The sequence below is a fragment of the Quercus lobata genome, chromosome 10 (genome assembly GCF_001633185.2).
Source record: "Quercus lobata isolate SW786 chromosome 10, ValleyOak3.0 Primary Assembly, whole genome shotgun sequence".
NCBI classification, from domain to species: Eukaryota; Viridiplantae; Streptophyta; class Magnoliopsida; order Fagales; family Fagaceae; genus Quercus; species Quercus lobata.
The window spans coordinates 17,094,754-17,117,826 of NC_044913.1; the positions used below are offsets into that span (position 1 = coordinate 17,094,754).

General features: G+C 34.3%; 3 protein-coding genes across 3 annotated transcripts; 1 reads left to right on the forward strand and 2 right to left on the reverse strand.

The window, feature by feature from the left end:
- Positions 1 to 3,396, reverse strand: LOC115963820 (malate dehydrogenase, chloroplastic). The gene is made up of 2 exons (XM_031082996.1): positions 3,211 to 3,396; positions 1 to 1,611 (listed from the first exon to the last, which is right to left on the reverse strand). Exon 2 carries the CDS (start codon positions 1,601 to 1,603, stop codon positions 365 to 367), a length of 1,239 nt encoding a protein of 412 aa, XP_030938856.1. The 5' UTR covers positions 1,604 to 1,611; positions 3,211 to 3,396; the 3' UTR covers positions 1 to 364.
- Positions 3,397 to 8,248: 4,852 nt separating this feature from the next.
- LOC115963881 (geranylgeranyl diphosphate reductase, chloroplastic) lies at positions 8,249 to 10,630 on the reverse strand. The gene is made up of 2 exons (XM_031083101.1): positions 9,713 to 10,630; positions 8,249 to 9,234 (listed from the first exon to the last, which is right to left on the reverse strand). Exons 1-2 carry the CDS (start codon positions 10,409 to 10,411, stop codon positions 8,533 to 8,535), a joined length of 1,401 nt encoding a protein of 466 aa, XP_030938961.1. The 5' UTR covers positions 10,412 to 10,630; the 3' UTR covers positions 8,249 to 8,532.
- A 3,187-nt stretch (positions 10,631 to 13,817) lies between these two features.
- LOC115965279 (GDSL esterase/lipase At1g74460) lies at positions 13,818 to 15,791 on the forward strand. Its single transcript, XM_031084451.1, has 5 exons — positions 13,818 to 14,134; positions 14,387 to 14,517; positions 14,631 to 14,870; positions 14,962 to 15,211; positions 15,340 to 15,791. The coding sequence occupies exons 1-5, from the start codon at positions 13,900 to 13,902 to the stop codon at positions 15,648 to 15,650; spliced, it is 1,167 nt and encodes a 388-aa protein (XP_030940311.1). The 5' UTR covers positions 13,818 to 13,899; the 3' UTR covers positions 15,651 to 15,791.
- The last annotated feature ends 7,282 nt before the right edge of the window (positions 15,792 to 23,073 follow it).

The window sequence follows — 23,073 nt, forward strand, 5'->3', positions numbered from 1 at the left end:
TTATTGCAAAACTAAATTTAACTTCTTTGAAATGAATACAAGCACTGTGATTTGCCACATCACCAACTATTGATAGATCTCTACTGGTGATCAATATAGTGCACCAGGCATGTTATTCCAAAACTGTCAATTACTACCTGCTCCAAATAAGAATGATTACATTCTTTGAATCTACAACACCAAGATACCCAACCTTGAACTTTCTTACTGAAAGGATTTGACATAGTGAAAAGAAACAAAAAGTTTTCATTCTACAAAACTGAGAGTACTGACCCAATTATAAATCAGCAAAAAATAACGAGACACTGTCACATCTCTCTAACGCGTATGATGTAAAGAGGTAAGGACTTCAAACACTTGAAATTTATGCAGCCACTGCTTGCTTATTAGCAAATGCAATTCCCTTCTCAATGCTGGACTTCAATTCTGGCTTAAGGGCTTCCAGAGCCTTCTGCTCATATTCAGTCAACCCTTGGAGGTCAGAGGAAATGAAAGCTTCAACCCCTTTCTTTCCAATCTTAATCCTTGATGCAAAGAATGGAAGCTCAGTCAGATCTGACTGAACATATGAGCACTCATATACATCCCCATCTCCGTCAAGTGCACGAATAGATGACTCTACAAATCTAGCTGCTGCATATGCCATTGATAATGTAGCAGATCCAGTACCTGCTTTTGCCTCCACGACTTCTGTCCCAGCATTTTGGATCCTAACAGTTAGCTCTTGAACTTCTTCATCAGTAAAGCTAACTGAGGGTTTTGTCTTCGAAAGCAGAGGTAGAATAGTTATCCCGGCATGCCCTCCCACAACTGGAACATCAACATCAATCAGCTTTAAGTTCTTCTTCTGAGCAACAAATGTGTTAGCCCTCACGACATCCAATGTAGAGACACCAAAGAGCTTCTTTGGATCAAAAACACCCTTCTGCTTCAGAATTTCCGCTGCAATTGGCACTGTTGAGTTCACTGGATTGCTGATAATGTGAATGAAGGCGTCAGGGCAGTTATCAGCAACAGCCTCAATCAAGTTCTTAACTATGCCAGCATTGATGTTGAAGAGGTCATCACGAGTCATACCAGGCTTTCTTGGAACTCCAGCAGGTATAACAACAACATCTACACCTTTCAAAGCACTGCCTAATTCAGAAGCTCCGGAGAAATCCAGAACTTGCGAAGGAGTGTTGCAGTGACTGAGATCAGTGGCAACTCCCTTAACATTTGCTACATCATAGAGGTGCAAGGCAGAAACTAATGGGGACATCTTGATAAGAAGTGCCAGGGGCTGACCTATACCTCCAGCAGCTCCAAGAATTGCCACTTTGAATGCTGCCTGGGGCTGCAGGTGATACTGGTAACTCTGATTTTCTTTTTGGGCTTTCAAAGCAATAGATCCTCGAAGAGCAGCACTAGTTTCCTTGCCTAAGAAGGATGAATCTGACTCACAACTCACAGATGTTGCAGCCTTAAGGCCACTGAAACTCTTTAGGGAGTTTTGGGAATTGAACCTCACACCAAAAGGCTTTGATTGAGAAAGTGAGCCCACTTTGCGGCCACAGGAGACATTTGTTCCAATTGAAAGGGTAGCTGCTGATGTTGCCGCCATTTTACACACTGTAAAACAGAAAGAATTTCAGAGCCTTATCCATTAGCAATAAGTCAGATCACTTCATCACTCAAGCTTAAAAACTATTCCATTTTGCTTAGACAGAACTAATCTAAAAGACTAAAACTTTTGATAAGTAACAGATCTAATCTAAAACTTAAGCCTCAAATGAAAGAAATATGTATTCTGCAAAACTACAGTTAATATTTTTGTAGTTCCTGCCCATAAATTTTTTCAATGAGTGTCAATACCACCAATTCGTAATGTAAACATAGCAATCAAAACTACAAATATTAAATGTAGCAACTCCAGAGAGGCAGAGCCAATGTATTCTGAGTTGAGAGTTCACTAAAGAAAACTTAACAAATGACAAGTCCAGCTCCTGATAACTTACAAGTGGATTAAGTTCACAAGAAAGCTTTAAGAAGTGATACAAATTTTCAAACACAGAATAATTAAACTCGTAACATTACAAAACATAGAGGTTCAGTTCAAATAGAAATTAGACAACATGGCAAAATAACAAACATTATGCTATCAATATGGGCCAGCAATCTTCATGCTCCACAATTATACAAGAGAAAATCGGTAGAAAGTATGCACAATGCCTGTTGGTATTATTACCCTAGGAAGTAGAGCTTTAGTAATAAAGGTTCTGTGAAATAGAGTTGTAACTGAAAAGCTCTTAAGTGTTTTGAGTGTCCGGTATATTATAGTGAATAGTGAATTAAATTTCTGGAAAGCTATTTAGCAAAATTGTCAACATTTGGCAATTTCAGCTAGAAGAGCTATAACCTACTTTTCAACCCCTCCAAAAGCAAAACCAAACATGCCCATACACTCCAAGTCATAGCCAAAAAATTCTATTTTGCTGCAGAATTTCAGAGCCGGACGACATATCCAATATTAGTGTTTGCTTAAAAAAGATCAGCAAAAGACACTACAACCTCAATACAATCCTAATATACCATATAAAAGAAGAGACCCCATCACTAAAATAATTGTAGAAATTAATCAAATTACATCAAAGTTGAAATGGGTCTCCAAAAAAAACCCCAAACCCAAGAAATATCTTTCTTCATCGATGCCTTCTTCATTTTAAAAAACAAATCAACCCCAAAACCCAGATTAGATTCTTGCTTTCTAAATAAAAAAAAAAAGAAATAATCATATAACATTCATCACTGTTCAGTTGGCATATTCACACTCCTACTTTCTCTACTACTTAACTGGCAACCTCAAAAAGTTTTTCCAAAACAAAATCAACATAAACAACAAAGCCTTAGTCCCAGTCTATTCTTCTCCCTCATTCTATCCCATCCAAAAGTGTTTTCAAAAGCACAAAACTTTTTCTTTCAAAAACAAGAATTTGACTTGAGAAAAGCGCAACTAACATGCCCAGATCCAGAGATAGTGAGATACTCAAAATTTCAACAGATCTATTAATAAAAACAAATACCCCATATGAAATAAACTATAAAATTTGTAGCTTTAAACTTAACAAATCAAAAATAATAATAAAGACTAAAACTTTGGCAATGAAATGACAGGAATCGGAAATTTCAAGAAATTGAGAGACAGAGAGAATAGTCAGAATACGTGTGTACCTTAAGATCTCAGACTCACTTGGACGCAAAGAGGTTTCTGAGACTTATGAAAATGGTTTGGGGTTTATAAGACACTTTTTAACACTTTTTTTATGTGAGTGAAAATGAAATGATGGTTGAGATATTTTTATGTGACACTTTTTTTTCTTTTTATGTTTGTTTGTTTGCTTGGAAACTTCGCCTAGGAGCTTCGAATGAATCACCAACTTTTTAAACAACTACGATTGACTGATTTTTATTTGAGAAAGGTTACGTACACGACATTTATTTGTAGAGTATTTTTACGACAAATTTGAAGTAATTGTTAAATAAAAAAATATATACTATTTAATAGTATGTTTAAATTAAAAATTTAAGAATAATAATAATTTATTGATCATATTTGTCGTAAAAATATTGGTAAAAACGTGGCATAAATCTTTTTACTTCTGTTTTTTGGTTTTATGTTTCTTTTGTGTGTCCAGAGTGGACCGCCAAAATGTGAGGAATCGAATCTACCAAAAATGTGCGTTTTCCCTTTTAGTGAGTCCTGGCAGCTGCTTTTTAACGGCTGTGATTCAATCTTTCTGTCTTTTCTTTTGGTAGTTCTATTTTTGTTTTAATTTTTTTTTTTAAAATAGTTTAACGGCTGTGATTCAGTCTTAAAAAAACAGATCAATGAAAGTTGATAAGTTTTTCAATTTTTGTTTTCTTGGTAAGATAATCTTATTTTAATCTATGTTTGTATTTTTTTTAAGGATAGTTTTTTGTTCTAACCTTTGAGATTCATAAGAATTAAGAGAGTTAGTTTGGAGTCATGTTACCTACCAATCTATAAATATAATCATTTCAATTAAGGCAAGAAAGGAACCATCAAACCTGCCAAAAAAATTTTAGTTCAACTAACATATTATAGTGTATTAAATGAAAACATGTTCAAATCTTCCTCTTGTAATTATTAAATTATAAAAATAAAATAAAAAAACACTATGGAACCCTTTTTTTTTTTTTTTTTTTTTTAAGATAGTTTCAACCTATAACGCACGCTCCTGATAATAACTCTTTATCATCAAATCAAGATACCAATTGATTTTTAGTGTAGGCAGGGACTAAACCTCCAGTCTCTTATTCAACTATCAGAGATTTTACCAGTTGAGCTAATTGAAATCCACACATTATGAAACCTTTTAAGATTGCAAGATAAGCCAAAGAATGATGAGTGAATTCTTATAAACCAGAGTGACTCACCTTTTGAGAATAGATTATGCCCAAATTAATTCATAACTAAAATCAAGCCTACTTGTGTTCTCTTTTGTTCCACTTCCACTTGTAACAAACAATTATGAAATAAATATTATTCGACAACTAGTCGCAATCTCGCGCAATATATAATTATTTTGTAATGAAATATAATATATAATTTCATTTCTAAAATATTCATAAAATTATATAATTATAACTAATAATTTGTAACGAAATGTTTTACTCATAGGAGAATTTTATTTTAGATGTATTAAACTATTAATTAAGAAAATTTTCTTTATATAACCGTTTACCAAAACCAATAAAGGGTTTGTAAACAAAGGGCAAGGATCTTTTTTTTCCCCCTAAAATAAACAATGTTATATTACTTTATTAATATTTTTTAAGTAATGACTTTTGTGCTCTCTATAGATAAAAATTATGTATATTTTCTTTCTTTCTTTTAATATTAACATTTTCATCTACTCATATTATGAGCCAATTTGCTTGTGATAGAATATAGTGTGGATTAAGTTTTTCCAATCTTGATAGTTAGAAAAGAATGAGAAAAATAGCTTTTCCACCGTTCAAAATTTCAACATGTAGCCTTCTATTTGAATGTTATCCTTAACCCTAAATCAGTCTATCTCTCTTGAAGTATACAAAGTATGATATGATCTATCTTCTTTAAAACAATGCTTATCTCAATACATCCATAAAAATATACCGAATAAAAGCATATCCATATGAAGATGCTTTGCAAACAAACAAAATGTCATATCAATCATCGCTTAACAATGATTAATTTGACTAATTAGAAAAACAATTTATTGTTGATAATCTATTAGTATTATTTTCTCTGTAGAAACGACAAATTTTCCCACCCAAAAAGATTATTAAAGAAACAACTATTAGCAAAATCTCATAATTAAGTTTCTATATGCGTCACTATATAATAATAATTGTAAGGACGTGATTCGTGGTGGACCGTAACAGTGTCGGGTTCGCACGTAAAAAGGCCCCTAACAATATCATTTGTAGAGCGTGGGTTTGGAAGGCTAGGCCCTGGTTGACAGGCAGTGGGTTTTTCGCGGTGTTCGTACAAGTTTAAGTTTTCCTTCACTCCTGGAGTCTTTCTCTTGGAGGTGGGCTGAGAGGCTCTGGTTTTTGGCCACTTTTCCCAACCCCCCCTCTTAGGTTACTTGTTTTTTCCTTTTATATTCGCCTGCATTCATTGTCCTTCGTCCACGTATAGGGTCAACCTTTCCAAGATTGATACTTGTCCCATCAGCCCATATTCAAAGTCGTTGGGGGTGGTTGTAAAAGCCAAAGAATGCGGCTCTGTCAGGTTCAGAGCATTGAATGGCAGTAAGGGCAGTTTTCCCTGGATATTTTAGATCTTTCTTCCTAGTTTCAGTCCTATACTGTTTTTACCCTTCTTTTAGGGGGGACTTTGGGTCTGCCGAGGACTGAGCTGTCCTCGGCGGTATCCATAGGCTATTTCGTCGAGCTTGGGCCGTAGCCCTCCTCGGCTTGGGCCTTCAGATTCTCCCCGGGTAGATGGGCCTGGCCCATAAATCATTTGGGCCCCACAATAATAATAATAATAATAATAATAATAATAATAATAATACAATTAAAAAAAATGTCACTCATCTAATTATTTTTGTTTGACTAAAATTTGCTTTTATCTAAATAAGTGACACTATAGAATACTTCTAATAAAACTATTAAGAGTACTTTCTCTTCAAAAACTACAATTTTGCCTACCCAAAAGGATTTTAAAAAAAAACTTAATTAAGTTTAATAGATTAACATCTAAATGGATCACTAAAAAAAAAAAAAAAATCAAATTCTAACTTGCAAAACAACTAATTATAAACCTAAATCAATTCAAACAAATATGATAAAGAAAAAAAAAATGATTGGGAATTGGAATAACAAAATACCTAATAAATATACATAAAAGTCGATACAAAGTTTCCAAAAAGAGAAACAATTAAATCAACAATAAAAAAATAACCATTATGGAAAAAAAAAATAGTAGAAACAATAAAAAAATTCACCAAAAAAGAAACAAAGTTGGAGAGAGAGAGAGAGTATTGACCCTTTTTACCATGAACAACATGGAAGGAATATGGGAGAGAGGTGGAAATGAAGTAAAAAGAAATTTATAAAAAAAATTAAGATGGAAGAGTTAGGATAAAAGTATATGAAATGTTGAAAAAAGTGAAACGGTCGAATTTTAAAAGTTATAAAGGCGAAATTTAAAAATATATAAAGGAAATCAAATAAAAAATTTAAGAAGATAATGATTGGAGGAGATGAAAAAATGAACTAAAAGGACAATAATTAAAGAAGATGAAAGGTTGAACAATGTAAAAAATTACAAAAACTAAAAAATAAGAAAGGATGTTAATGATGTGGCACAAAAAGTGCTTCATATATATATATATATATATATATTGAAATGAAAGCTTTATATATATAATAATGGAAGCTTTGCAATAACTTTTACAAAGCTTCTTCTCAAAAAAAAAAAAAAAAAAAAAAATTTACAAAGCTGATTTTCAATATATATATATATATATATATATATATATATTGTTTGTGGTTTTAGATTATTCATGAGTCTGCAATCTTCCTTCATCTCTTTTTTCTTACTCATTGCTTTTTTACCCTTGTCAACGCTTGTATCTAAGTAGAAGAATAGTTAGAAGCACATATTGTGGTAAGGGATTAGACAATTTCATTGAAGAAGTAAAAACTAAAATGGGTGCATTCTTAAAACTTATTGACCCATTGTTTTAATAAATTGATCCATTCCACATAGCCCACAATGCTCGTAAAGGGACATTGTTGTTAGCGTTGCTTGGCTCTTGAGCACTACCCAGGGGTTTGGGGCACCGTTTCTTTCTCTTATTTTTACACTGTTGTTAGTGTTGCTTGGCTCTTGAGCGCTACCTAGGGGCACCATTTATTTTATTTTTACATTGTTGTTAGTGGTGCTTGGCTCTTGAGCACTACCTAGGGGTTCGGGGCACCAATTCTTTCTCTTATTTTGTTCACTTTGGTTGGTGGATGAAAGTTGAGAGACATCATAGTAAGAACTTCAACTTCAACTCCAACCGAATTATGATGGACCTTCCAGACCGAATTGGCCACTTCTTGAAGAAGAAGATCTCATACCAACCAAGACCACTCGGAGGGGTGGACAAGGCAACTTTGATGATCAAGTCAGAAAATCAATGGAGAAGAAGAAGAGTGAAAAATGAAAGAGTTACAGTGCAGAGCTTGCAATATTTAATTTATACAGCATGGGAAATAAGTTTTTTTGGTAGTCAGACAGTTTTTTTGGACAATTTGTACTCATATTGGGTTGTAGTCCCAACCCCCTACAAAAATGAATTTGGCATACCGATATTTTCAATAACTTGTTTGCTAAAAGATGAGACAAAAAGAATTGCCTTTAAAAAAAAAAATAAATTAAATTAAAAAAAAAAAAAAAAAAACCTAGTTTATTTGGTAAGAAGTAAGACAAAAAGTGGTTTAAGTAAAAGGAAGCAGATAAAATTTTGGTGCCAAATATATTAGACATGGTTGCAACTATTGAAAAAGAATTAACAAAACAGAAGCATAACATAGACACCTTATCTATGACAAAAACTAACAAACAGGCCCTGTTTATCAAAACAGAGCTGCCAATCGACATATCATGCTGCCCTCTTTACTAAAACAGAGAGCTGCCACTGCCAGCCAGCCAGCAACAGCATGCTTTTCAGATATACATAAGAGCTAAAGAAAAGCATAGATAGAATAAGGTAACAGGCACTTGCAATTCATTGGCATTCATAATATTCATGTTGCCTATAGGCTATAAGTCTATAGAACACAAAGAGCATTACATTGATGCACTTTCTATGTCACTATTACTACATAATTTTTTTTTTTTTTTTGATAGGACTATTACTACATAATTAATGAAACATCTCTGAAGTTAAACATGGAATGCAGCTTACTATCCTGGATAGCGGCAAAGAACTTGCTCTCATTCAGAAGCACGAAAGAATTAAATACATACATTTAACTAAAAATGCTCTCTCATACACTAAGCTTGTCCATCTCCTTCTTAAGTGCATTAGCCCTCACCAAGCTCCCAATTGTGTTCACAGCCAACTTCAAGTCCTGCAAAGGATTCCCAGGTGCCACTGTTTTGTACAAGTAGCTATCAAAGGTCATCTTCTGCACATACTCGTCCGCGCACATCTCAACAAACGCTTCCCTAGCCGGGTTTGACCTATAGAACACCTTTTGCAACACATCCAAGACCTTGTAAGTTGGCCAGTAAGTCTTGTCCCACTTCTCCAAGTACTTCCTCAAATCCCTCTCATCTACCATCCTCTTCCCATTCTCTGACCCTTCAACAATTGCCTCAGCACACATCCTCCCACTCTTTGCTGCAAAATAGATACCTTCACCTGAGCATTTGGTCACGTACCCTGCTGCATCTCCAACCAATGCTACTCTTCCCAGCAATCTACGTGGCCGGGGGTGTTCTGGAATTGGGTGTGCCTCAACTCGGATAATTTTGCCACCCAAAATCTTGTCCTTGGCTCTTTTCCTGGTTGCTAGTTGGAACTTCTTGATGTCTCCTTTGTGGGTCACCGTGCCAGTGCCAACAGCCACGTGATCACACTTGGGGAAGACCCAACCATAGAAGTCGGGCGAGACATCATCTCCAACATACATCTCAGCAAGGTCCTCATAATATGCCATTTTATCATCAGGGATTTTGATTCTCTCCTGCAATCAGAGAGACAAATCTTGAAATCAGGGAAGTATTACAATGTAAGTATTTGTTTAGTAAGCAACAATTCCATTTCTGAAAATTGGGTCAAATTTGTGTCCATTTCTAAAAATCGGGTCAAATTTTGAGTCCCTTTTGAAACCTGTATGTCTACTTTCCAATTAAAAATGTTTCACTCATAAATTTGTTTAAGTGTAATTGATACTGTCATCTACTATTTGAGTAGCTTCTGAACCTGGCTAAAACCGAACACAATTTAATTGATACATCCCAAATTTGATATGTTTTGGCATCAAACATATCTATAAACTCTTAACGATGATACACATGTTATAAGTATTTTAAACAATATTCAATTACTAGAAGTAATAATATATTGAAGCTGGGGCCACAATCATGTAATAAAGTATATTATACCAAGCACATAATAGTAACATTACAAACCTGAATTATGTAAACTAAACATTAATTTACCTGAAACGCAATGGCGTAGTCATAATCACCAGCATCAATGGCCTTAGCGACACGAGAATTGGCCCCATCAGCACCAATCACAGCATCCACCTCCAAAGTCCTCTTCTCCCCAACCCCACCAACCTTCCCATCGAACCCATTATAATGCAAAACATAAGGTGAAACCCCATCTTTAGGCACATCCATCTTCAAAAACAGCCCATTGATAACCTCAGCACCATTATCCTTAGCTCTTTCCCTCAAGTACGCGTCCAAAACCTCACGCCTCACCATGCCAATGTACTCATGGGGCTTCAGTGTCTGCCCAATATCCACAGCCACGTTTGAGGGAGAGATCATCTTCATCTTGGTGACACGGCGGTCAATGATGTCCAATGGTAAATCAAACTCACCCACCATGCAGAGTGGGATAGCTCCACCGCAGGGTTTGCAGTTGTCCATTTTGCGCTCTATGAGGTAAGTCTCTATGCCACCTTTGGCTAGAGTCTCAGCGGCTGCGCCACCAGCTGGGCCACCACCGATCACTGCCACTCTGAGGTTACGGTTGGTGAGTCTGGGGCTTGATTTGGAGGCCAAGACTTGGAGTTTGAGCTTTCTGGGTGGTCTTGTTTGGGATTGGGAAGTGAAGAAGTAATGGGGTTTCTCTGTTGAGACTTGTTGGCGGAGTCCCACAAAGGATTTGAGAGCAATGGAAGCCATTTTTGGTTGGAGCTGAACTAGGGAGCTGTGAGAGTTTTGAGTTTAGGACTGAAAGTCAGTTAAGAGTTTAGGACAGCGTGTGCGATTTTTGTTTTTTGATGGTGGATATGGTTTGGGATATAAGGAAATGTGGGACGTTGGATGTTGGGAATGGACGGTTGGGATTGGATGTGGATAATGGGATAGATTTTTCGGGTCACTTTTGGTTTTGGTGTGACGGTGTTTTCGTGAGTTTTTTTTTTGATCGCAAGGTGGTTGAGTTTAAGCCACGTTTGTTTTGGTTTGGATTTTAGTAGGGGTCCTCTGGGTATCCCACATGCTACCAATGAGATTTCCACACGTCATTTTTGGAGTTTCAACTTTCAAACATTTGTGTTTGTGGTACTATTCTCACAGTGACGTACGTACAAGAGGGACCATGAATCTGATGAGTTGACAACCATGTTTATCAAAGATCTGCCCAATGATGTACAAATCAAAACTTAATTGAGCGGTTTGGCATGGTTTTTAATTCATTATCAGCCCTTTACTCACCACCACTTTCACTACCACCCCAACTACCATCTACTCTTCATTTAACATACGTATATGTTTGTCAAATATCTAGATTTGCATCCTTTTCTTTGACTAAACAATATTGTTTTTGAAGGGTAATTACTGAGAAATTTCTAGTAATGTGATTTAAATTTTGTAGAAATATGTGTGGGTAAAAAAGTATGGAAAAATATATATGGGTGCAAAATTTATTTTCTATGAGCACTCGAGTTGTGCTATACCAAATGTCATTTTACTACATCAAAATATACTTTATTTATTTTACCATACCATTTTACAATACACTCTACATCATATATTCGATTTTAACATTCAACAAATTAATATAATATTATCAAACCATTAAAATAATATAAACATCAACCATAACCCATAAATCAAACATGAACAAACATATACACTTAGATTAAATTAGAGTAAAATTTGTATATTGTATTTAAAAAAAAAAAAAAAAATCAAACACCATAACCACCACCACAATAGCCTTTAAACACATGCAATTAATTAGACACAAAGATCACCAACCACCATACTCGAGCCATTTCCATTGCCAGAACTACCATAGACAAGCCATAGCCACCACCCACAACCCATAAAATCAAACCTAAACAGACCCACAACCTAGCCCCCGCCACCAACAGCTCACCAACCACCACCAAAAATCAACTAAAATGAAGATATTATAGCTGAGTTTATGCGTTTTGTTGACTCAGTGGCTAGGTTCCCCCACCACTAATCCACCTTGACACAACTCACTGATCCACCTTACTATAACCCACCAATCCACATCTAGAGAGAGGAAGAGAAGTTGTGAGTGAGTGAGAAAGGAAGCGAGGAGAGGTTGTGAGTGAGAATTAGAGAGCAAGAAAGGCTGAGAGAAAATCAGACTGGAGAGAGAGAGAGAGAGAGAAGTAGAATAAAATAACCCAATTTTTTTTTTTTTACAATTTCCATCCATACAGTTCCAAATTTAGAATTGTACTGTTCATGAAAGCCAAATTTTTTAGCATTTAGAACATCTAATGTGGAAGGTTTTTTGGTGTTTGTTGTGCCAAATGCTAAAAATTTAGCATTTGGCACACCTAATGCCAGTGCTCTAAGTTTCACAAATTTATTTATGTGCTCTAATTTTTTTTTTTCTCATTCATTTCAATTCTCTAAATTTCAAGTTTATTTAATTAAGGTCTTTTTATTTACTTCTGTTAAACTTAAAAAATTCTAAAAAAAAATTCTAAAAAAGGTTTTTCAATCATTAATTGGACTTAAAAAATAATAATAATTTGAAGAAAAAAAAATTCAAAATCTAGACAATTAATTGTAATATTTAATAGAAGTTGATGAAGATTCCTTAAATGAATAAATTTGAAATTTCAATAACTGAAATAAATGAAAGTAAATTTAGATAATTGAAATGAATTCTAATAAAATATAGATGCTGAGTTATATATATATATATATATATATATTTTTTTTTTTAATGAGCAAAAATTGGTAGGCAGAACGACCGGAGTGACTTCATAGTAGTAACATCCTTACTACTGGGCTTCCCTAGATTTCATTTCTTTACGTAACACTTAGACATTTTTTAAAATTTTAATTGATGCACTATTCTCATTTGCTTTATTAGGCTTCCTTTGATGCTTGTTGTTTCCATGGGTTCAATCTCTCTAATCAATTAACCAATTTCAATGGGCCCATCTCTTTCGTTTCATGCCTTTGACCTGCCTCCATTACCTTTTAAATTCTCAAATTCTTCCAGCCAAAACTAAGGTGATAGGATCCTTATAACCACCTCTGTGCTTCTTCATTTCGGTGTCCATTTCTGTTGGGCCGCTTGTGGTTTTTGCTTACGCATCTCATTTGATACACAAAACGATGTTATGGCAGTTCTGGGCATTCCTTTTTGTTGTGGCCCATTTGACCACATCAATAGCAAAAGCCTGCTAGTCGTTCATAACAATTTCCTCTTCCTCGAACTTTAATCACCTCAAGCCCAATGGACTTGTAGAATGTGAGAACTAGTTTGTTTTCTCTTATTAAACAAAGTAAAAGTAAAAGACTAGCAGAAGACTAGAAGGTTTTCAAGTTGACTGGTTTATCTTACAATTTGCAATATTTTATTTTTTGGCTTTAAATATAAGTTAAAAATTTCTGGAAGATTGCAAATAACAAGTTTCCCAAACTCATTTTATTAAAACATGTTCTGGAAAGTTCGTTTTTCATGCAAATCGCCAACCAAATGGTCCTTCACTAGAACAAGTCTAGGCATATTTACAATATCAGGTACCTCACATGGTTGTGAATTCTTCAATTACACAGCTTACCGATATTTAAACCACAAAAGCAAGCTGCAAAGAATGGGTACAAAATTTCCTTACCCATACAAACCGAGAATGTCCAACAAATTAAACAATATAATTGTTTTACAATTGTTACAACATATATGGTTGCCCCCAACATTGTGAAAACAATACGCCTCTAAATTCTTCATGCACAACATTAAAGTAATCTCCTATAGTAGGTGAACTCACAAAATCAAACATTAGACCACGCAAATATTGAAAATCTGAGCCTCACCCACTTTTTTTCCATGTGTATATTTCATAATTTTCATTCCCACGCGCTCCTTAACCACACGAAACATTATGGTATTCCTCTAACAATCTAACATATAATATTTGTACAAAATTTTATATTGTTTTTGGACTCATATCGTTGCAACAAAATCATGGTAGTTGAAGTAGGTTAGAATCACCCACGGTTGGTTTATCAAACACATCCTCTTTGTTACGTTGCTTCTCTACTAGGATTTTACACTTCTCCATATGTTTAAAACCCCAACCCAAATGTTCTTAATTCGTATCCTAAAACCCCATTTCACTAAAACATAACTTGGAGCTAGGCATTGAGAAAATAGCTGCAATTTATCAAACATGAACTTCTTGGGGGTACTAACAATATTTGTGACTGTCCTAGGAATTGCCATTGATGGATGCAATTGCAAGACAGTGCAGTTCATATTTGGAGACTCCCTCTCAGACGTTGGAAACAACAAGTACCTAAGCAGGAGCTTGGCTCAGGCAAGCTTGCCATGGTACGGTATTGATTTTGGCAATGGATTGCCTAATGGGAGGTTCAGTAATGGACGCACAGTGGCTGATATAATAGGTACGTACTTTATGCACATGCAGTCTCAACATTTGTGATAGATCCATTTTATGGTGCAAATTAGATATTACAAATTTAAATGTATATGCATCTAGCGCTACGCCATTTAAAATTTTAAATGACATGATAGTTTGTATCTAGTTAGATTCAAGAATTGAAATCTTGACTGTGAAATGGAGATGATCTTGTTTTGTATCACTATGCTAGAAAAACTTGATATGCAAATAACACTAACTTGTGCATATTGATCAGGTGATATCACTGGCCTCACAAGGCCACCAGCCTTTCTGGATCCATCTTTAACAGAAGACATAATATTGCAAAATGGAGTCAATTATGCCTCAGGAGGTGGTGGGATTCTGAATGAAACTGGCAGCCTATTTGTAAGTTGTAACCATTTACAATTCATACTCCTTGTGTAGTTGTGTTCTCCCTCTTATCTCGTGAACAACAAAATATGATCCAAGCTAGACTGAAATTTTTTGGTGTCTTGCAGATACAAAGGTTCTCTCTTTATAAGCAAATTGAGCTTTTTCAAGGGACAGTTGAACTGATTCAAGCCAAAATTGGAAAGGCAGCAGCAGACAGGTTCTTCCAAGAATCTAGATATGTGGTTGCCTTAGGGAGCAATGATTTCATCAACAACTACTTGATGCCAGTTTACTCGGATTCGTACACTTACAATGACCAGACTTTCATTGAGTATTTAATGGAGACACTCAAAGCACAACTTAAGGTTAATTAATTAACTAAAAATTGTCAATCTTCTTCTTCTCTTTCTTCCTTTAAATTTATATTTAGCTGGAATTTTTTTTTTTTGGGTATAGATTTTGCATGGCTTAGGAGCTCGACAGCTGATGGTTTTTGGGCTAGGTCCAATGGGTTGCATTCCACTCCAAAGAGTCCTCAGTTCAACTGGGAATTGTCAGGAAAGAGCAAACAAACTGGCTCTCAGCTTCAATCAAGGATCAAGCAAGGTTTTAGATAGTTTAACCAAAACACTTCCTAATGCAACTTACAGATTTGGAGATAATTATGATGTTGTCAATGACTTGATTACCAATCCACACAAATATGGTACGTAGTTATATTGACATTGAAACATTTAAACTTATTTTCACGCACTTCCTTTGAGCTTGGTTTTTATTTTTTATTTTTTTAGTATCTATGCATATTAAACATTGCAATGAATTTGATGCTTGCAGGATTCAATAACTCAAAAGATCCATGTTGCTCCTTTTACAATATTCGACCAGCTCTCACATGTGTTCCTGCATCAACATTGTGCAAAGATAGAAGCAAGTATGTGTTTTGGGATGAGTATCACCCAACAGATAGTGCCAATGAGTTAGTTGCTAAAGAGCTCATCAAGAAACTTGGATTAATGGATGGTGGCGCACCCTCCCCAGCGCCTGCAGCTATTGCTCCTTCCCCAAAGTCTGCTCATGCTCATTCCCCAAAGTCTGCACATGCTCATTCCCCAACCTCTGCTATTGCCCCATCCCCAGAGGGATAGTATATAATCAAATTAAGAAATTGTTTCTGTTCAGCAAATGCTATTATTGTTGCTCCAATATCTATATGGAATAATTTTCTTTGTAGTTTCCAAGAGTTGGTCATGAAATGAAGTAATTAATGTTATGGTTTGTGTATTCAATTACATGCACTTTTTTTAAAACCGCTTTGCATAAGGAAGAATGATCACATTCACTAATGGCATTATAATCTATAATCCTTAAGATATCTATATATTTTTTTGGTCAAGTCCCTAATCCAATCCTACAAAATATGGATACCGTAGACTAGCTAGAAGTCATATTTGACTTGTATTTCACACAGATATATATATATATATATATATATATATATATATATATTAGGATCATCCAATATTCAATTTCAGGAGTTCCAAACACTTACATTTGGATGATCCTAATATTGTTAAAGCTTTGACATTGAATATTGCTTCATCTGGTTATCACATGGAAGGGGGCAGTAAGCCTTTTGCTTTGATCTATCGCATTTATTATAAACTTATGGGTACTCAAATGAATCCTTGTGCTATGATTCCTAGAGAACCTTCGGGTAAAACCATGTTAATTCAATGTTCAACTCCTGATGCTAAAATCCAAGTTCCAAAAATGATTCAATGGCAAGATATTAAACTCCCTAATGATTGGTTGTTAGAACAAGAAACCCCTCCTGCTAAACCCATTTTTGATGAACTTGATCTCACCCATATTCAACAATATCTTGATGGTACTGTTAAAATAAGTTTTCAAAATAATCCACCTTTGAGAATCAACGAAGGAAGACATTCCTTTGCTGGATCTAAAAGTATTTCAAAAAGAGATCTAGAGATCAATGAATTTTTGAAAAAGAATTTGGAAAAATCCTCTGATTTAAAGCTAAAAGGTATTTCAAGTGATAAATCTCAAGTTAGCTCTGTTTACTATTCTACTAAACCTGAATCTTCCTCTCCTTATGACAATGTTGCTGTTAATGATGAAGAAGACTCTGTTTCTGTTACTCCATCTGACTTTGATTCTCCTTCTATTGAAAATCCTCCTGTTTACCAAAATCAATTACGAGTTTTGACTATTTTGGATGAACATTTTGAAGTTGATTTGGTCTCTTTGTATGATGAATTTATGCTTACAAAAAACAAAACCAAAAGAAAATATTTCCAAAATAATTTTGCTCAGTCTGAAAAAGACCGTGTTAAAAGAAAATGGTTGGAAAAGATGAATCAATTGAAAAAACGTATCTTGTTTTTTGATTTTCTTGAAAACCATTATGTTTCAAATAATGAGGTTTCAAAACAACATTTAAATGTGATAAAGAAATCAAATTTTGTTAAAATTGATAAAACCATTATTAGGTCTAGTCATCCTCCTCTTGACTCAATTTTGATAACTACTAAGAAAGATGAAGTGACAAAAGAAGAAGTGAAAGCCTCCCCTTTCAAAATTGCTGACGATCAAACTCCTATTATTAGTCTTATTGAACAAAACAATTTTACTAATCAATCTTTGCATATTATTGGTCAACAGCTTAACCGTATTGAAGAAAAAATTGTTGAAAAACCTGTTTCTGAAAGACCTGTTTTTGAAAAATCTGTTTCTGTTAAAACTGAGAAACCTTTGATTGATTTACCCAGTCAAAGAGAAAAAGTTGTGTTTAAAACTTCTCAGTCCAAGACTCTTGAAATTGTTGAAAAAATGCTTTCTGATTTAAAGGTTAAAACTGAGGGTACTTCTACTTCAACTGCTCGAACTATTTCCAAAAAAGAATTTGTTTCTGACGAAAATACGGATTCTGATACTGTTTCTTCTGTTCCTGCAAAAAGGATCTTTGATGATGATTTCCCAGAAATTAAAAGATTTGTTAGAAACTCCAAACCCATGTCTTTTACTAAAAACTGGTATTCAAAACCTACTCCTCCTGATATGCAGTTTGAAGAGAGATCTTTTCAAACACAGTTTTCTATTTCTGCTGATAAGCTTTATGAATGGAATATTGATGGTTTGTCTGAACAAGAAATTATTAATAAAATGAGTCACATGTCTATGGTTGGTATTGCTTATCAAAATAATCATGATCTTGATCAATCTGAAATTGTTAATCTCCTTGTTATTGGTTTTTCTGGAACTCTTCGTGGATGGTGGGATTCATACATCACTGAAGAGTCCAAAGAGTCCATTAAACATGCTATTAAAAAGAATGATGAAGGGTTGCCTATTTTTTATGAAAGTATTGGTCGTGGTATTCCTGATGGTGTTAATACCTTGATCTATACTAATCTCAAACATTTTGTTGGTACTCCATCCAATATTTCATCTCGTGTTTCTGATTATTTGAATAATTTGAGTTGTCTCACTATGTCTGATTACAGATGGTACCAAGATGTTTTTACTTCCAGAGTGATGCTCCGGAAAGATTGCCATAAGCCTTATTGGAAAGAAAAGTTTATTGACGGTCTGCCTCCAATCTTTGCTCATAAGGTAAAATAAGAATTAATGGGTAAAAATAATTCTATTGATTATGATAATTTAACCTATGGTGATATTTTCAGTACTATTAAAAAACTTGGTATCAATATGTGTAATGATGAAAAATTGCTAAAACACTAATTAAAAAATAAAAGAAAGGCTAAATATGAAATGGGAAATTTCTGCGAACAATATGGTTTGCCTCCTATTGCTCCTTCTAAGCAAAAAAGTAAAAAACATGATGAAAGCCATAAAAAATATAAAAAATACAGAAATAACTTTGTTAAACCCAATGATTTCTATGCTAAAAAGAAAAATGTTTCTAAAAAACATATTAAACAGAGATCAAGTAAAGGTAAATGTTTTAACTGTGGTAAACCTGGACACTTTAGTAAAGACTGTAAAGAAAAACCTGGTAAATTGAAAAACAAGTTCAACATGTTAAACATTGATGATAATGTGCAACAAGAATTATTCAGAATCCTTGAATCAAACAACTCGTCTGATTCTTTGGAAGATGATTTCTCTTCTTCATCTGATTCTTGCTATCAATCTGCTGATGATTCTTCTGATTCTCCTAATATTAAAATTGGTTGTAGAGATTCTTGTTGCAATGCTATTAATGCTCTCACCAAGAGTGAAGAAGATGAAAAATTAATAATTCAACTAATAAATCAAATTCAAAACCCTGAACTCCAGAAAGAATATTTGGATAGGTTTAAGAAAAATTTGATAAGAGATGAAACTGGTAAAAAACCAAAATCTACTATAAGCTTTGAAGAAACTTTAGAAAGATTTAATAAAAAGAAATCTAAAGAACTGACTGTTAATGATCTCCAACATGAAATTCATATTGTTAAACAAGAGTTAAATGAATTAAAACATGAATTTACGAGCATGAAAAGTGATAACCATAATCTCAAACAAGAATTGATAATGTTAAAAATTGATAAAGATCTTAATAAATCCAGTAATGAACAAAATGAGCACAGTGATGGAGATGAATCCAGTTAACAGGCTCTTCTTTCTGATAAAGGTACTCCTGATACTTTCACTAATTCCCAACTTGCTTTTGTTAATAAATTACTTCCTCCAAAATGGTTTACAAAAGTTAAAATTGTTGTTTCTCTTGATTATCATTTCACTATTAATGCTATGATTGATTCTGGTGCAGACATGAACTGTATCCAAGAAGGATTAATTCCTTCAAAATATTTCGAGAAATCTACTGAAAGATTGGTTTCTGCTAATGGTTCTCAAATGAAAATTAAGTATGAATTGAATAATGCTCATGTGTGCCATGATAATGTTTGTTTCAAGATTCCTTCTGTTCTTATCAAAAATATGACTGATAAAGTGATTCTTGGTCTGCCATTTATCAATGCTTTGTATCCCTTTCTTGTTGAACATGATGGAATTACTACTAATCCATTTGGACAGAAAGTAAAATTCAAATTTGCTTCAAAGTTTGAAATTGATATTGATAATCTGTCTTATAAGAAAGGTTCTCCCATGCATGAACTTGTTCAAGAACTAATGATGAATTCTGATGATTTTAAAGGTAATTTTCATAACACCAAAATGTTAAAAACTATCTATTATCCAAACAATATCAATGATTCTTTGCAGGAATCGGACAATGATGCGTGGATAAATACCGCTAATAAGTGGGACAATAATAATATTCATATTTATACCACTAGTAAGTGGATTATTATGGAAAGGAAAAACAAGGGAAAAGCTCCTGCACAGGACTATTCTCAAAACAAAGGGTTCCCAGCGGGACGACCTTTTAAAATGCATGAAGGCGCATCTTCTGGTGTAAAACCCAGTGGATCAACATCCCTTCAAGGAGATGTCCCAGCAGAGGTGACATACTCCAATGGTGATATATTAATTGCTTTACAGGAAGTTTTGTCAAGAAATTTACAATTCCACGATGGAACTTATTCAGAATTACCAGATCCTATTAAATTCATTCTTGACAACCTTCAGTTTGCTTTTACCAAAAACCACAGTAATGTTTTTCAAAAAACCCTTAGAGCCCTTGAAATCCACCTTGTTAACCTTACTGCTCAAAATGAGATTTATATGAGCCATTATAGTAACCTTATTCCAGAAAATGACCTTGCTTCAAATACTGACCTTATTCCAGAAAATAACAATGTTTCAAAAAATGAGGCTCTTGTGAGCCGTCTTAAAGCCTACACTAGTCAACTCTTTGGCAAAGAGGAAATCCATTGGATGGATAAAGAGACTATAATGGGCACTGATTATGCTAGATTGAGTCTTAAGACCCAATCCATATTAAGAAGTGTTGTTGCCAACTTGCCTTCAGATTTACAATCCCGTATTCTGGATAGCAAGGTTATGTTTAGGTCTTTTGACCTATGGTCCAAGTATTTTGGAAAACTTGTTACTGCCACTATTCCTGACCCTAATGAAATAGACGAAGGTGATAATGTCTTTATTCAGCTTGAATGGGAAGATCACTTTGGGAGCAGTCTCAGAGTATATGAAAAGAAACATCCATTTCCTGGTCTCCTTATTAATTTTGATGATGGTTCATATTTCACTGACGAAGATTCAGATGATAGTGATAATAATGATCCTAATTCTAGCTGGCTTTCCCAAATGTTTGAATATGGCTTTGTTAGGTTCGTAAAGTTAACAAGTCATAAACAGGCCAGTCAACTTCCACAGATCATTCAGAATGCTATTAAAGGGTTTGAAAACTCTTCCACTAGACCTTTTGTTACTATTAGATGCTGGAGCACTTTGCCAAAATGGGAAAGAAATAACTGGATGAATGTTAACCCCTCAAAGCATCTCATTCTCATTAATGGTTATACTCACCAAGGGCCATGGTTCAAGGGAAATTCTCGATTATCCTTTAAAGATCCTTTTGGTCTTGCAAACTGCTGGAGAAATTATTTTAATAATCAAATTTGTGAAGTTGCTCATAATCTGTGGAAAAACTATCATTTCATAGGAAGCACAGATAGAATTGTTGTTTTTGGTCCCAAACCCTATGCTGATGCCTTTGTTCACCTACAAACAGAAGATCATCCTAATCTAGAAAGTTTCCTCATTCTAGGGAAAACTCCAAATTTTGAGCCAATTTTATATTGCGGATTTTGTAATAAGTATGCTATTTACCATGATCATGTATGTGATTCTCCATAGGGTCCTTTTGATCCTTTTGATGGTTATCCATCAGATGCTCCCTCTACTGATTGATGAGGTCACTACTGCTACAAGACTGATGCCACATTATTTGTCTGGCTTGCACAAAAGCCAAAATATTTTATTGTCCTTCAAATATGCTGCGAAAAATTCGGAACTAATTCATGATACTCCAGATTTTACGGAAGATTTTGATTCCCCTATTTGTCTAGCCTGCACAACGGCCACTATTTGTCTAGCCTGCACAACGGCCAGATCTATTACAATATTCAAAATAGTTTGAAAGGCACAAGCCATGATGGTAGTGATGAGATAATGCTCTGACAAAGGCCTCTTTTTTGCCAACACAAGATGTCACCTTTGAAGTCTTTTTAGAAAAGAAAGGAGCATCTACGTACTTGGTGGTGGCATGCATGCTTCTTCTTTTGCCTTTTGCCATGCTTCTCCTGACATGTTGGACCAAATAAATGACAAAAGTTCAGAAGTTTTTATTTCAAAAAGTGGAAAAAACACTATTCACTTTACTGTTCACTGATTACTGTTCATGGATTACTGTTCACAGATTACTGTTCACTTTTACTGTTCATGACACTGTTCACTCCGAAATTTTGCCTATTTAAGGGGGGTTGTCCCTTAAATTTCAGGGTTCCTCAAGTCAAGTTTGACTTCTGATTTCTCTTCCCTTAGAACTAGCCTTCTTAGAGAGAGAACTCACCCTACTTCTACTACTACTACCTTGTTCATCCTTGTTCACTACAAACTTTGTAATCCTACAAACCTTGTAACTAGGACTAGTTCAAGCTTTATAATTGTTAACCTGTAACTGTTGAGATCTTGTATTCACTACTACTACTGTAAGTGTTTATCCTACTTTCAATAACAAGTATTTTCAGTTTTATGTTCATTACTCTACTTATTGCTACCACCACCTTGGACGGATTACCGCCATACCGGATGGTTCTAAATTGCTTTCATTTATTTTGAACTATTGTTATTATTTACTTTCAAGCTATTTTGCTATATACTGCTTGGCTGGTTCTACCGCCTTATTATTGTTTTTACATTCAAGCTATTTACTTTCAAGTTCTTTACATTATCTTCACTACATTATTACTGTGCCATAAAATCATCAGAATGATCTATATCTCAAAACACTTATATATATATATATATATATATATATATATATGTACACTCACATGAATCATCTTAGAAACTCCATGAACCAATAGTGTAGTGAATTGAACTTGGTATCTCCGAGTTTACTTCACGCTCCAGACCAATGAGTCAACCACCTAAGTATCCCATGGGGATAATAATAGTCATGTTTCGCCTAATTTTATAAATTGAAGTGTAACACTTTAGTTGGCCATTTTTCTATAGTTAAATATCAATTAAATAATCTTTATTTCTTTCTTTCATAATGATCATAATATGAATAATTCATTTAATCTTCTTGTAATAAAATCAAAGTGAAGTAGGATTTTATTAGTTCTAATCTTGAAAACTTTTTTCTATAGACAGGATTGTAATGCAAATTGTCAACAAAATCCGAGTTATTAGGTTAGAGTTTCCTTAGTAATTAATATGTGATTAAGTTAGGGTTCTTAATTATGACCCAATAATACAAGCTAAGGCTAGTCACGTGATTGGGTGGATTTGGGTGCTTAACACATTTCAAATCCTGCACCTTAGTTCCAAACTAAAAAATTTACTAGTACATTAGCAAATAAAATTCAAACTAGTTTGCAACTCCTTTAA